The sequence below is a fragment of the Chionomys nivalis genome, chromosome 21 (assembly GCF_950005125.1).
Source record: "Chionomys nivalis chromosome 21, mChiNiv1.1, whole genome shotgun sequence".
Taxonomy (NCBI): domain Eukaryota; kingdom Metazoa; phylum Chordata; class Mammalia; order Rodentia; family Cricetidae; genus Chionomys; species Chionomys nivalis.
Genome location: NC_080106.1, coordinates 33,241,012 through 33,255,185, shown reverse-complemented (window position 1 = coordinate 33,255,185; position 14,174 = coordinate 33,241,012). Strand labels below are relative to the sequence as shown.

The 14,174-nt window shown below is 41.2% G+C and overlaps 1 protein-coding gene across 4 annotated transcripts in view; it reads left to right on the top strand.

Annotated features, from left to right (window-relative positions):
- The window catches only part of Lpcat2 (lysophosphatidylcholine acyltransferase 2), a 61,536-nt gene that overhangs the window by 13,249 nt on the left and 34,113 nt on the right, over window positions 1–14,174 (top strand). For 3 of the 4 annotated variants that reach the window (XM_057754328.1, XM_057754327.1, XM_057754325.1), the window contains exons 3-8: window positions 199–416; window positions 1,697–1,809; window positions 3,604–3,664; window positions 4,605–4,663; window positions 5,989–6,023; window positions 9,820–9,874. In XM_057754328.1, coding sequence (XP_057610311.1) covers window positions 199–416; window positions 1,697–1,809; window positions 3,604–3,664; window positions 4,605–4,663; window positions 5,989–6,023; window positions 9,820–9,874 — 541 coding nt within the window. The remainder of the gene's footprint in view (window positions 1–198; window positions 417–1,696; window positions 1,810–3,603; window positions 3,665–4,604; window positions 4,664–5,988; window positions 6,024–9,819; window positions 9,875–14,174) is intronic. The other variant, XM_057754329.1, reaches the window with a different exon arrangement.

Sequence of the window (14,174 nt, the reverse complement as noted above, 5' to 3'; positions counted from 1 at the left end):
CCTCCTGGCTTCCCTGGGCGTCCATATGTCTGTGACATACACAGATAAAGCTACATATAAATAAGATTAAATTTGAATAATGAGGTTAATGGGGCTGGCAAGATGGCTCAGAAGGTAAAGATGCTTGCTGCCAAGCCTGATAACTGGAGTTAGAGTAAAGCAAAGCCAAATATGTTTTCTCTACCACTTTTTTCAAAGGAAGATTGCTCATCCAGCTTTGAAGTTTCTGGGCCGTGCCTTGTTCTTCTCGATGGGGTTTATGGTGACCGTGAAGGGGAAGATCGCGAGCCCCTCGGAAGCCCCCATTTTTGTCGTCGCCCCTCACTCAACATTCTTCGATGGAATTGCCTGCGTTGTAGCTGGGCTGCCTTCTCTGGTGTCACGCAATGAGAATGCACAGACCCCTCTGGTTGGCAGTAAGTACCCGTAGGGTAACAGCTTAGATCTTATCATGTGCGCAGTTTAAGTAGAAAGAATCAGGTATCATCATTTTCTGTATACTTATTTGCTTTCATTCCTGAGTAGTCAACCCCTGCTCTTGTACATGCAAGTCAAGTGGTCTAATACCGAGCAAAATTCCCAGCCAGTTGAAAATAAAACTTTAAAAGATTTTAAATGTATTCCCTTTTATTTAAATGAGCTACTCTATGTAAAGAAAAAAATTAGACATGTCCCCTAATCTTTAGATATTTAGGGAACGTGTACTTTCACAATGCCGCCATATCTTTGTGTTCCTACGTGTCATAAGGAAAACCAGATTTCGGACACTTAACATGCTTATTTATTTTTTTAAAAGCATCTGAAAAAATACAGGTCGCATGCTATTTCACGAACCTCTCTTCATGGCATTAGGCTGATGAATGTGCTACGTCTTTTCTTCCAGCTCTGTTTTCTAAATCATTGTGCCCCTATAGCTCCCCGAGGGACATTTGTGTAACTCCTTGAAAATTATGATGTGGAGCAATAAGCGCTTCCTGCCATAAAAAATAAATGACGCGCGTGAAATGTTTTTCCTGCCAGATGCTACTATCTCTCCCCGAGGAATCAGTCTCCAAGTAACTGCTCCCGGTTGTCCCAAGGTTACCGCGAGCACCGAGTGCTGAGCGAGTGGGTGTGAAAGCTGCCGGATGCTGTCTTAGTGTTCCTTGGAAAGAACAGTAGTCTTTGTAGCTTTGTCATTGAGTGGGGACACTTCTTTTTCCTCAGCGTGCAACTAGTGTGCTTTCTGCGCTATGGCTTTTTCCTAAGCGTTTCCCTTGCAGAGCACTTCACGTTTATTTAGCATGTGATAGGAAGCGATCTCTTCGGAAGGATTTGAGTAAAAATCAGTCGTAATTGCCCTCTGCTCATGCACACTGTCGATTCATACTACGAGTGTTTAAGGGCCTCCTAAAATCAAACGTTTGAAGCTTAGTCCCACAGTTTAGCATCCACTAAGAGAAAAGACTCTTAGGAAACAAAAATTGTTTTTCCTCCCCTTCTACGCCCCCATCCCTTCTGCTAACTTCTGTAAAATCAATGAAATAATACCCATCTCTGCATTTGAGGTTAGAATCTAACTAGGCAACTTCGAATTTGGTTTGAAAAGTAGATTTGCTAACATTTTCATTTTCTGTAAACAGATTCTTTCAGCGTACCCGGTGTTAATGCCATGGTGGCTTAAGCAAAATGACTGGGTTATGACTTTGTTTTCAAGGACTGTTACGGGCTGTGCAGCCAGTTTTGGTGTCCCGTGTTGACCCAGATTCCCGAAAAAACACAATAAATGAAATCAGAAAGCGGGCGACATCCGGAGGGGAGTGGCCCCAGGTAAGATGCAGGAGTCATTCATATACATGGAGAGCTTTTGTATGTCTGTAGACTTACTCCTTCGGGTTCACAGAGAGCGAGATGTCACGCCATGTGTCGACAGCATAATAGAGGCAGAATACACAAACTAGTCAGTGTGAAGACCCCACCCCTAGCACATACCATTCCCTTTTAGTCGCCAGATATTTTCTTTGTGTTATAACAAATGATTCTCTGAATTTAATTCCTGTTAAATAAATAAATATTTTCTATAATTTAATTCACTTGACAAAAAATATTCTAAGTGTGCCAAATCTTTTTTGAATTAGTTTCAGTAGCGCTTTCCATTCAAGGGCACATGAAAACAGCCTGTAAACCTATCAGACTTCACCAACTCCACCCCTTCCCTGGGAGGCCCTTGGGGGTCAGTACTGCATAGAGCAGGGACGATTGTGACAAACACCTGTGTGTCTCTAGTGGACAGTGCTACAGCGGTCAGCCCACCTATGGTAACACATAGATGTTAAGCATGTGATCTCTAGTGGACAGTGTGCTGTGTGGTCGGCCCACACATGGTAACACATAGACATTCAAGTGCACCCACCCCGGAAGCTCTAGAAACCAAGGCAACAGAGGTAGAGCTTAAAAACAAGTGAGGTGGCGCTTGGAAAAGTTAGACTTTCTCTTTGGCTCCAAGAACTAAGTCTAAGATTAGTAAGCAAGAGATAAGAAGAAGATAGATTTCAGCTCATTTTTTTTCTCGTTTTGCGGAACGTTTTTCCCTGTCTGGGGATAAAAATGGCCTGATTTTCAATCCTTCTCAGGTCCTGAGTCACAGCCACTTGGTGAGGGGAGGAGACTGGTGGAAATAATTTAAACAATAGAACCACGAGGCTATTTTGAGTGTTCCGTCTTCCCTGAGATTTCTGACTCGCTTTGTTAGCATTCCTTGTTAGTAAGCTATTTGTGGATTTATGCCAAGTAAAACTGTTGGCCATTGTGTCTGCTTGTCACAGGAAACCCATTTTATAAATTAGGGGATGGAATTCTGCCCACTCATTAATTTTTAGTTTGTAGTTTGAGCCAATGTTTTCTCTCTCTAATTACTGTAGATCATATATCACTAACTGCTTTGAGTCCAGGGATTTGATTTGGTTTTATATACTTAGCAGCTAACTCATGACTAAATTTTAAAAGCTTCAGAAAACCAATTTTGTGTCTTAACTAATGGAGAAGAAGCTCACAATGCTTGTGTGTCTTTCACAGAGAAAACGTCAAGTAGCACATTAACAGCTAAAATGCCTCCTCAGGACAGGCAGAGCAAGCTATGAAGTCTTTCCTGCAAGATAGCCAAGGCAGCTGAGCAGAAGGCGTGTCACAGGCTTTTCCTCCTTTGTTCTCAAGGCCACCTCGAAATATAGACTGGGAGTACATAGAATTTAATGAGAAAGATATAACTCAAAGATTTCTTTAGGTTAAGGATAAAGCCTTGTTTTATGTCTTCTTTTAAATTTATTCAGATCACCAATAAACACATTCAGAAACAAATGTCAAAGAAGCAGAAGTAAACCATATATTCTGTAAACTAAGAGTATTATTTATTTAAAGCTTTAATCGATTTCTAATTATTAGACTAGTCAAACCGTACCTCTTTTTGAAGAAGATGAAACAATCTGATTCCAGTTTTTGTTAGAATCATGAGTTATCTTTTTATTTAATTTTTGAAGCGTTAGCGGTGTTGGTGACATCATAGGAGAATAAAGAGGTAGTCTATTAATTAGATTGAAATATTAAATTTATTCCTTTTCTCCCAAGATACTTGTTTTCCCAGAAGGTACTTGTACTAATCGCTCCTGTTTGATTACTTTTAAACCAGGTGAGATAAATTAAATTATGCATTGTAACAATATAGTATTTGAGATTTCTCAAATGATTCGATTGTGATACACAATACAGCTCATTTGCTCCTGGCATTCCGTTTCTTATAAAACCTTTTTGATGCTATGATTCCACACTCTCCTTTTTGACGTAGGCTTTTCCTTTCAGTGGGGTGTGTGTGAGTGTGTGTCTGTGTGTGTTAGTTTGTCTATGTGTGTCTCTCTGTGTATGTGTGTCTATTTGTGTATATGTGCGTGCATGCTCAAAAGGCACTGACGTTTTTCTTTTTCCTCCAAGGACCCTCATAGATACCTGGGGTCTTCTGTCATAAAGTGGGCAGCCTACCTTAATATCATTCAAGTTTTTACATGCCTTCCAAAGTTCACTCTCTTTTTTTCAGTCTTAAGAGGGCAGCCATGGATGTGCCTTTTAACTTGCAACACTCTAGGCTGTTTATGTTGGCTGCTGGTGTGCTCCGCACCGAAGGTGTGCCTCGCTTCAAGCCAGCGTAATGGCTTTGCTTCTGGCATTTTAGTTCTTATTTTCTCTTTGATTTTATTCTCTCCTTGGTTTTACCATGACTTTCTTACGTTGTTGGGTAGCATACACTTAGGAAATGAAAACAACCCCTAAAAAAAAGAAAAATGGTACAAATTATATGTATCCTAAAGAATTGTTTTGAAATAAATGTCTTTAATTTTTTTTTTTATCGAAGGAAACAGTGAATAAATATATGCTTACGCAGCTGAGCATAGCATTGTAGGCACAGCATTTAATGTTTGCCTTAGGTCTGACTTGTGATGACTCATTTTGGTAAATATTTCAGCATGGTTCATGTTTTGTCTACTCTTAAGCCATCAGTGTATTTATACAAGTTTTACTATTATATACTTCTTGTTCCTGTACAAACCATGCTAACAACCCCGATGTGATTCTAGGAGCCTTCATTCCAGGAGTTCCAGTGCAGCCCATACTCCTCAGATACCCAAACAAACTGGTAAGGGAAGAATTCTGCTCTCCAAATAGCTTATTCTCTGGGACCTGCTTAAATTTCTGATTGATGCATGGCTAAATGAAAGAAGCAATTTGGTAGACTGAGGCCACCTGCCGCTGGGTTGGCTTTTTTTTTTTTTTTTTTAATTTTGCAAGATAAACGGCGGTGATAGCAGAACTAAGTGTCATTCTGTATAACTTAGCTCCAGGAGGGCATTGCTTGGTCTTGCTGTGCCATCTCTGGTACGGACGGACAGATTATGTCTCATACGTAGGCTCTGATTATACCCGACAGCAGGAAGTTATGATTTTTGTGGAGATTACAAGGAACCTTTTCCAGATACAGAGGTGACTAGTAGGAGGAAGGCTGGAAGTAGAGGATTCACGGGGGGAGGAAGTAAGTGCAGGCCAGAGCCTCGGGGAGCAGCAGCGTGATTAATTAAGTCCTAGAGAACTTCTCTTCTCTAAAGTTTAAGGCTGCTCCAGGAAACAGTGTCTTCTGCATCACCTGGTCACATTGTTCTCTGGACATCATTCGTACGGCCCTTCCCCAGTGTCGACACTGGGGTCACACTGTTATTCTCTGGACATCAGTCGCACTGCCCTTCCCCTGACACTGGGTTCATCCTGAAAGGACCCTACCAGAGGGTTATAAAAAGGCAGAAGTAACTGTAATGCATACTATTTAAGATTACAAGTTCTTGGCCAGTTCAGCTTTCTGTTCAATGGCTGGTTTCTCAACTTGAGCATGTCCAGTAAAAAAGGGGTTAAAGTCCTGCCTATACATTTGAATTTTTATATAGTAAAATTCTTTTACTATATGCTGCTTTGATGTTTTCTTTTAAATAATCATTTTTATACTTGAGAAATTATATACATTACACACATATGCACACAAATCAATTTTTCATATATGCTCATTTGGGGAAAAAATAACTGAACAAGTACAATAATTATTTTTAATTCAGAACAAGTTGTTCCATGAAAGCATATAAAGTTGGGAAATGATCTCTGTGTAGCTATATAACCTGTGTAGTTCAGGAATTTGTACATTAGTTCACATCCTTTAATAATTACAAATTTATTATTTTTGATACGTTGCTTTTGTTCTAAGACACATGAATCTTAATATTACACAAAACCTTATTATTTTGTTTAATTTTTGTTTGTTTTGTTTTATTTATTTTTGAGACAGGGTCTTAGGTAGCCCCTGTTGGTCTTGAACTCATGGTGTAGCTAAAAAATGATTTCTTGCCCGTATTTCTCCTCTGCTAAGATTGCAGGTGTCTGTCCTAGTCTAGACTAACTGTTTGAATTCTGTTGTTTTAGGATACTGTGACCTGGACATGGCAAGGATATACATTGTAAGTCCCATATAGTTTAATAGTTTATGCAAGCTATCTTAATGAAGAAAAGAAATATTATTTATTCCTTCTTTTAAAAAAAGTCTTATTTTTGTAAAAAGTAAACATTTCTAATCAATCTTTAATCTTTTAGCCATATCTCTAGGAAGAGTATCACTTTCTTGCCTCCTAACTGCCCAGTGAGACTGATGTCTATTATACCATTTGAGGAAAACTAGCCGTCTGTTGGCTTCACGATTTTATTGACCAATTTGTAGGGAACATTCCAGGGCCCTGGCTCGCATCATGCTTTAGACTGAATCTTTCTCTCTATTCCCATTGTAGACTTAGCATCCCGTCCTCTGTTCGGATTTTATGAGGTTAGTTTAAGCAGTTTAGATTACATCAGGTTTGGGACCCGACACTGGTGTGCACGTCTGTGTGCTGAGGAAATGGCTCCCCAGGACTTCTGTTCCATTCCCAGATCCTGAAAGCGCAGGGATCGGCAGTTTCTGGAGCTCTTAGAGAGGTGAGGCGTGTTTTCACCATTAAGCAGGCTGAAGTCAATGAAACAGGTTTACTCCAGCTTTCTTCCAGGACCTCCCTCTAGAAAGGTGTGAGCCTACTTAAATTTCAGTGAGAGCCATGCAAATATGGGTTTGAAAAATTTCCCCAGGGGCCTTACCCAGTTTTGACAATGCTAGCAGCAGAGCTCAAATAACATTGCCAATTTGGGAGTATTAGAGGAAATCTGCAGTGCTTTCTAGAACGCTCTAGCTTCTTACACATCATTTGTACACTCTCTTGACCTTTGGAAAACGGAGAGGGGGAGAGTGTGTGTATTTCTCCTTTTGTGTGTGTGCAGACATTTCTCTGAAATAGTATGTAAATCAGAAAGATAACGTAAGGGCAGTTGAACAAACATCACTGCATATAGAACACATATTTTCCTTTTGAGCTTCACTGACTCTGGCACGTAGTGCTAGAAACAAGACATGAGGAGGGAAATGTGTTACATAATGTACGTAATGTGTGATCTTCCACTTCTCAAGGAGCCAGTTTCACTCCTCTGACTAGATGTACGTTCCATGCCACTACTAACTTGGCATTGCTAGTTTTTAACTCTTGTACAACAAAAGCCCTCAAAGAAACAAGTGGTACACGATCATCTCAGATACACAGATGGTACCAACGTGTATCTTCTAATGCATGCCGTCCATTGGGCACTTCTAGGCTGGGTGCCCTGTGGAGAGCGTGGCTTTGTCATCGTGCAGCAGTCTGGGTGGTTGTGAAAGTGGGTAGGGGAAGAACGCAGAGTGGCTTAGGAATACAGCTTTCTAGCCTGGGGAGTGTATAATGAAGGAAAAAATAAACTTGGGTGCTCTTGGGACCCTTTTCTTCCTACTGGGTTGTATGTCTAGCCATGAAATGAGGGTTTGTGCCCAGTCCTATTGTATCTTGCTAGGCCGTGTTTCGTGGATATCCCTGGGAAGCCTGCTTTTTTTGGGGGGGGGGGGAGAGGGTGGAGACAGGAGGAGTTGATCTGTGGGAGAGAAGGGGGGTGGGACTGAAAGGAGAGGAGGGAGGGGAAATGGCAGCCAGGATGTAATAGAGAGGAGAAGAATAAAAGTTTAAAGAAAAGAAAAAAATTGGAATGTGAATTCAGGAAATAGAGGAAGAAATATTAAGTGTCAAAGATACCTCGTGACTTAGAAACAGGCATAAGATGTTTTAAAAGCTCAAATTTGTTATGTGCAAATGCACATGACCCTTGCCTATAGCAAGTCCTAATCCTCCCTGCCTTCTGAGCTATTGAATACTGCTGGTAGCACTGTGTCTCCAGCTTTCAAATCTATATTCTCAGTTGCTAGTTGACCAAAACAGTGTAATTTCACCGAAGCAGAACCCCCAAGGAAAAGGGGCATGGAAAATAAGCTTAGAGAAGGGACAGAGCTATGGAAGGCGGCTTTGTAAGGAGAATCCGATCACTGTTCTGTGAACAAGGCAAACTTAGTATTTAAACCTTCATACTTTTAAGAACAAAATTTGTATCTGTCCAAATACTAACTCCAAGGCCATATGTAAATGATTGAAAATACTTCTCTTGGGCAGGAGAGGTGGCTCAGTGGTTAAGAGCACTGGCTACTCTTGCAGAGGACCCAGGTATAATTCCCATCACCCACATGGCCTCTCATAAGCAATGTCTGCACCTCCAATTCTGGGGCATTCAATGACCTCCCTGGTGTCTTTGGATTCTACACACACACACGGTGCACAGACATACATGCAGTCAAAACTTTCAGATACAACATAATAATAGAAAACATTTAAGAGAAGACTGTTTGATCATGGTTAAGATAGGTTGGTGTGACTTGGAGCTTATGCGTAGTAAAAAGTCTTCCTTTTCCCCCTTTCAGATGGTAAGCATGGCAACAGTCACATTTCCATATCATAATTAACTCTATAGCTCCTAAATAGAAATCCCAAATCCCTTCTTTTTTTTTTAATAGGAAGTTCATTAATTTTTTTTGTCCATTTCATACATGATGAATCTGAGTATGTCATTCCTCCCCCTCTTCCTCCCCCACCCCATCAACCTGTCCTCCTCTGTACAAGTCCCCTTTCCTACGATCATGTCCCTTTGCTTGTTCTGTGACTCACTGAGTTTAACCAGAGCTGTCTGTATGACCTCGGGTTTATAACTATCCACTGGAGCCTGGTGGACTGACCAGTGGGTACACAGCTGAAGGTACTGAACACTCTGCATCCATCTGTAGCCAGTATTCCTTGGTGGGATTCCTAACTTACTTCAGTTAGTCCCTTCAGATCATTTTTTTACAGCTAAATTATTCTTTCATTTTTTTTATAGCAAAAAAATAAAAACTAAAAAGAAAAATTGGTTGTTTTTTCAAACCTATGGTCTAATCCACTCTGCCTGATTTCTGGGTCAACTGTCTAAAGAGGCTAACCTGAAAATCCTCCGGACATCTGGCTCAGTGTCTAAATCTCAGAAAGCTGTAAGGAAGGACATTTGTCTCAAAAAAACTATTGTTGATGGGTTGGTCAACCACTTACAGATTTACAATGAAATTTGCAAGTTTTCAGGACATTTCCCCATAGCTCAAACCTTATTACTGAGATAACTTTGGTAAAATTTGTAATTATAAGGAAAAAATCTTGCTGACATTTATAAAGTTGTTACCCAAAGAATTTAGAAATCCAGTGTACTAAGACGCATTCCTGTGAACACACTTATGGGCCTTTATAGCTTATTTTAGACTTTTTAATTTTGACTTGACATGTATGGTGTTTTGCCCACATGTGTCCCTGTGTACCACACACATGTCTGTTGCCCAGGGAGGTCAGAAGAGGACATCGGATCACCTGGGACTGGAATTGCAGACAGGTGCACACTGCCATCCGGATGCTGGGAGCTGAAGCTAGGTTCTCTGGGAGAGCAGACAGTCTCCCAGCTCTGTCTCCCAACCACATTTACATATATTAAAGTAGACTCTGGGTATTTTCTCTCGAGACTTACAGTGAGCGTGTGCTGTCAAGGAGACTATAAACCTGAGGTTTGGTCTATTTGAGCTATTCCTTGCACTCCACCAATCCGGCACAGTAATGGTGTTTGGTGATTTAGTTTTTCCAATAACAAGACTAGTTGTCTGACCCAGAAAAAGAGGGGTCGTGGCTAGAGTGCAGCCTAGTTAAATGCAAGCTATGCATGCAGTGTGATGTGGGGGATGCCAGGGTGTAAATCACAGATGGTGCCTGCCTGGCTGTCTGAGAATACCTTCTCTCTTCTTCTTTTCAGCATCCAGTTGTGTGTGCTTACTTTCTGTCAACTCTTCACAAAGGTGGAAGTTGAGGTAAGTCGTTAAGATGCAGCCTCTCCCCTGACTGAATCCTCTCTCAAGGGTGGCAGCCCAACACCGTTAAAAGTCCCCCCCCCCCGGCCTCTCCTCCCCCCCGGCCCCCTCTTCTAGATTGCCTTTCTAAGTCCCTGCTGTTGGATTTAACTCTTGGAATCAAGCCAGCAAATACATGTAGCTTCTGAGAACCTGCAACATGCTAATCACTCTGGCAGGTAAAATTTGCCTCCCCCCTTCTCGCCCCTCTATATTCTAATGCCGACTCATGCCTCATTGTCTGTCCCACACCTGCACACCTGACTAAAGGAGCGGCGGTAGCTGGTGGAGCCAGCTTCCTTGAAGAGTAGTATGAAAACGGAGGGGTAATGCCTGTGACGGGGACACCAGCTGTAGATGCCTTCAGGGACAGTGTGCGCTTGCACTGGGGAACGCTGAAGAAGTCTTGTGTGGTTCACATCATAGTCCATGGTCTTTGAGTTGTAGGGGAAGAATGGAAGTGAATAAATAATTAGAACATTTCCAAAATTTGGACCTAAATTCTGAGACCCTAAGAATTGGTTTCAGGTAACAAGTGAAACCCTTAAGTCATGACTGAAGGGTGAAGGCTAAAGTTTTGGAACCTAAGGCTCTAGCCTGGTGTCCCCATTGCGTCTGTGGATTAGGCAGTGAGTAGCTTAAACTTCTATGGGTACTGCGGAGTTCTGAATGGAGGCTTGTGCTCTTAAGGGGCAGGAATGTGGCATTTAAAATACGATTTTGACTTGCTGGATAGCTTAATTGTTTAACCATCTAGGTAACTAGCAATATCAAGTGATGTACAGGAGTAAACCAGACTTTAAAATGCGTTTAAACTCTCATGAATTCTTTGGAGATTTGCTTGCTCTCTGCCTACTTGAAAGATATCTTTTTATTAGTCTTTATGTACACCTACCCACTTTTAAAATCAGCTTGGCATCTATCAACATTGTCATAAAATGTAGCAGGACTCTTACTGGTGAGCTAATCCTAGTGGGGGACGGGGCAGGGCAGGGTCTAATCTGTGTCCCAGAAAGTTCAGGAAGCACTCAGGCAAATACAGTGAACTAGGATCTTTCTCGGAGCCTTTGAACTGCTAGACCACAGAACTCTTCCACAGAGGATGGGCAGGCTCACACTGTTGTCCCTAAGTTCCCTGAACACGGCTCTTCCTTCTTTAATAACTGTTTGTGTGGTCCAGCTCTATTTTCTTTTCCTACAAAAGACCAACAAGCCTGTACTTAAAACAACCTTGTTGTCGCCTCTGCAGATTTGGAAGCTATCACACACACATGCACACACACGTACACACACACTCACACATCCCACATGCCATAAGTATCCTCTCCTCTGAATTGACCCTTCTCTAGACTAACCTAAGATCCAGCTCCAAATGCAGAAGTACACCCAGAGGTGTACTTTCCTGTCTAGCATACATGTCCGTGGTGAAACAGCATTTCAACGGGGTATGTCAGTTCCTCATCGTGGCCTCTGACTGCTATTACCACATTTCCTTTCTGTGTCATGACTATTTCTTTAAAAAAAAAATGCATTCTCCATCTGGCAAAGGAAATAACGTATTCTTTGTTCTATAACTTCACAAGCGAATTGGCTTTCAGCCTGTTGGAAATAGCTGGATCAGTAAGGGAACTGAATTGAGGTATTTGGATTGTGGTGCCGAACTGGAATTTATGGAGTTTGAAGTTTAGTATTCTTGTTTTTTATTATATTTATTTTGGATTTATAATTCTTCCACACATGGAGCTCCTGACTGCTTTATTTTGTGTTTTGTGGTACTGGGATTTCACCCAGGGTTTCACACGTGCTAGGCAGGGGTTCTACCAGGGAATTGCATATATTCCCCCAGTATTTCTTATTCAGTTTAAGAAAGAATCTTGCTAAGCTGCCAAGATTGGCCTCAGACTTGGAATTCTCCTGCCTCAGTGTCTGAGTAGCTACGATTAAGATGTATGCCACCATGTATGGGTCTAATAGCTTAATAACATTTGAATATTTTAGTTCTCTACTCTTTGACTCTAACTCAGATATGCATACCCGCGCCTTACAGGCGCTAAGCGTGGCCACACCCTAGCACAGACTAATAATCCGGGCTTTGTCTCCAAGGCTTAGCCTTTCCCACTGGAACGTCTGTAGCGAGCTGCACGGAGCTCTGTTGGGGGGGGGGGGGGGCTCCGGTCATTTGTCCCTGGGATTGTAGGTGTCTGGGCAGTTCAGAAGCAACTCTGGTTTGCGGGGGGGTGTTGTTCATTTGTTTGTTTGTTTAATGGAAATCTTTGTTATTTTTGTAAATATTGCTACTAAACCATCTTCAACACTGAGTAAACCTAATCTAAGACTTGCTATCTTAGAATATGATATTAGTTTTATACTTTTAAAAGTAAAGTTTAGGTAAATTATGACAATGATTATTGCATATTATAGAGCTTTAAAAAAAAGTCTTCAAAAAGCCAGTTACTTAAGGGAGGATTGAATAGGTCAATATAACAGCTAGGCGTGTTCACAGAAATGTATTTTATGTAGACATTATAGGCTACTCTTGTACAAATCTAGACGGAATAGGCTCTCACACATAGGTTCTCTCGACTGCATGGTAGAGCCTGTTGGTTCTCAGCTGCAAACCTGTTTAGCATTTGCTGTGTTAAATGCTGTAGGCAGTTATGTCACAGTGATACTTGAACATCTAAAAACATGTATCAACAGCTCCATTGCAACCCTACAGGATAATTATTATATACGAGGTCCATTGCTGAACACCGTGTTTTACTCCCTGTGCCTGTATGTTTGTGTAATTTATTTAAATATCTAAATGCCTTAAATTATTTGTAATTTTGAATCTAAAGCAGGCCTTTTAGAAAAAATCCAGATTTTACACCTTCACATAAACACACGCCAGCCACATGTGTGTTCTAACAAAGCAATTTTGTTCTGGAACTTGACAAAATTCTGCAGTTTGTAAGTATTAGTAGACATGAGTATTATAAAAAATATCAGATTGTTCCAGGTTTTTGCTGCTTGCCTACATGTGTGAAAAGTACTTCAACTTCTCTAAATCTATGTTCTCACCAGTGAATGAGGATAGTAACACCTTTTTATGGGGTTGTGAAATTTAATAAGGCTACATACATGGTAAGCGTTCATTAAGCATTAACTTTCGCTTCCCACCTCACCTGGCAGTTTTCTCCCATCGGGAAGGAAGCACCAAGTGGTGTTGGTAAAAGTCTTTCCTTCATTGTGCATTTTCTCTCTGAAGATTTAGAAAAGGAGTCATAAGCATACAATCTCACATTGTTAGTTGATTTAGCAATACTTTCGTTTTCTAGGACAAAAGAAAAATAAGATGATCATAGTGTCATCATTTAGCAGTCTTCCCTTCTTACTCATTAGTCAGTGGGAAGGACGTGTGCCTGGTGTGGTTACGAAATCATGAGCAAACTAGTTTTACTGGTGTTCGGTGTTGATGGGAGGCCTGGTCCTTGGGATAAATGTACCGAATACAGCCAGGTGTTTTCCCTGACTCTTGTGTGCAGGTTAAAGCTTGAGAAGAGGGGGACACCATAAAAAAACAAAGCCTGAAACTGGGAAATGGGACAGCAAAACTTTCTAACAGAGACAAAGTCAAGCATGGTGTAAAACTGGAGACTATTTAAACAGGGAGGGAAGGGGAGTTGTAGGGCTGGGGGCAGGTACAGTCTCGCCTGGCGTGGGCTGCCTTCCTCTGGAGGTCAGAGTGAACTGCTGCTGCTGACTTTTAAAAACTAAAGAATTGTTTGGCAATTTAAAACTTGATTTCCTTATATCGTTTTGTTAGAGATTTAACGAACATTTTTAACCTCCCGTTTTCTTCTTTGAATTTCATATTATGTAAGTGTAGTCTGTTTTGCTAGGTTAAGGCAGAGGGTTTGCCATTTGTTGTTCTGGATATATTAAGTGTTGTGGAGACCTCTGGTGGCTCAATTGGTTTTTCCACCTTGAAGAATTAGGTGCTGAGCAGAGACTTCTAATTAGAAAGGTCCTTAGAGATTGTGGAGTCAACGCTGTTCATTTGACAGAAGGACTTAAAGCCCCAAAGAGGCCAAAGGCCTTTCTCTGGATCGCACAACAGGGCCATTCTCCAAAGTGCTGTTGCTTCCATGTCCAGTTAATAAAATAAACATGAAAAGCACAATGACACATAGCACTTTCTTTTGTAAATCCTTCGCGTTTATCCTTGAAAGGTCTCTTGCATCCCAGCCCTGCTCAGCATCTTCATTCCTCCTCTTCC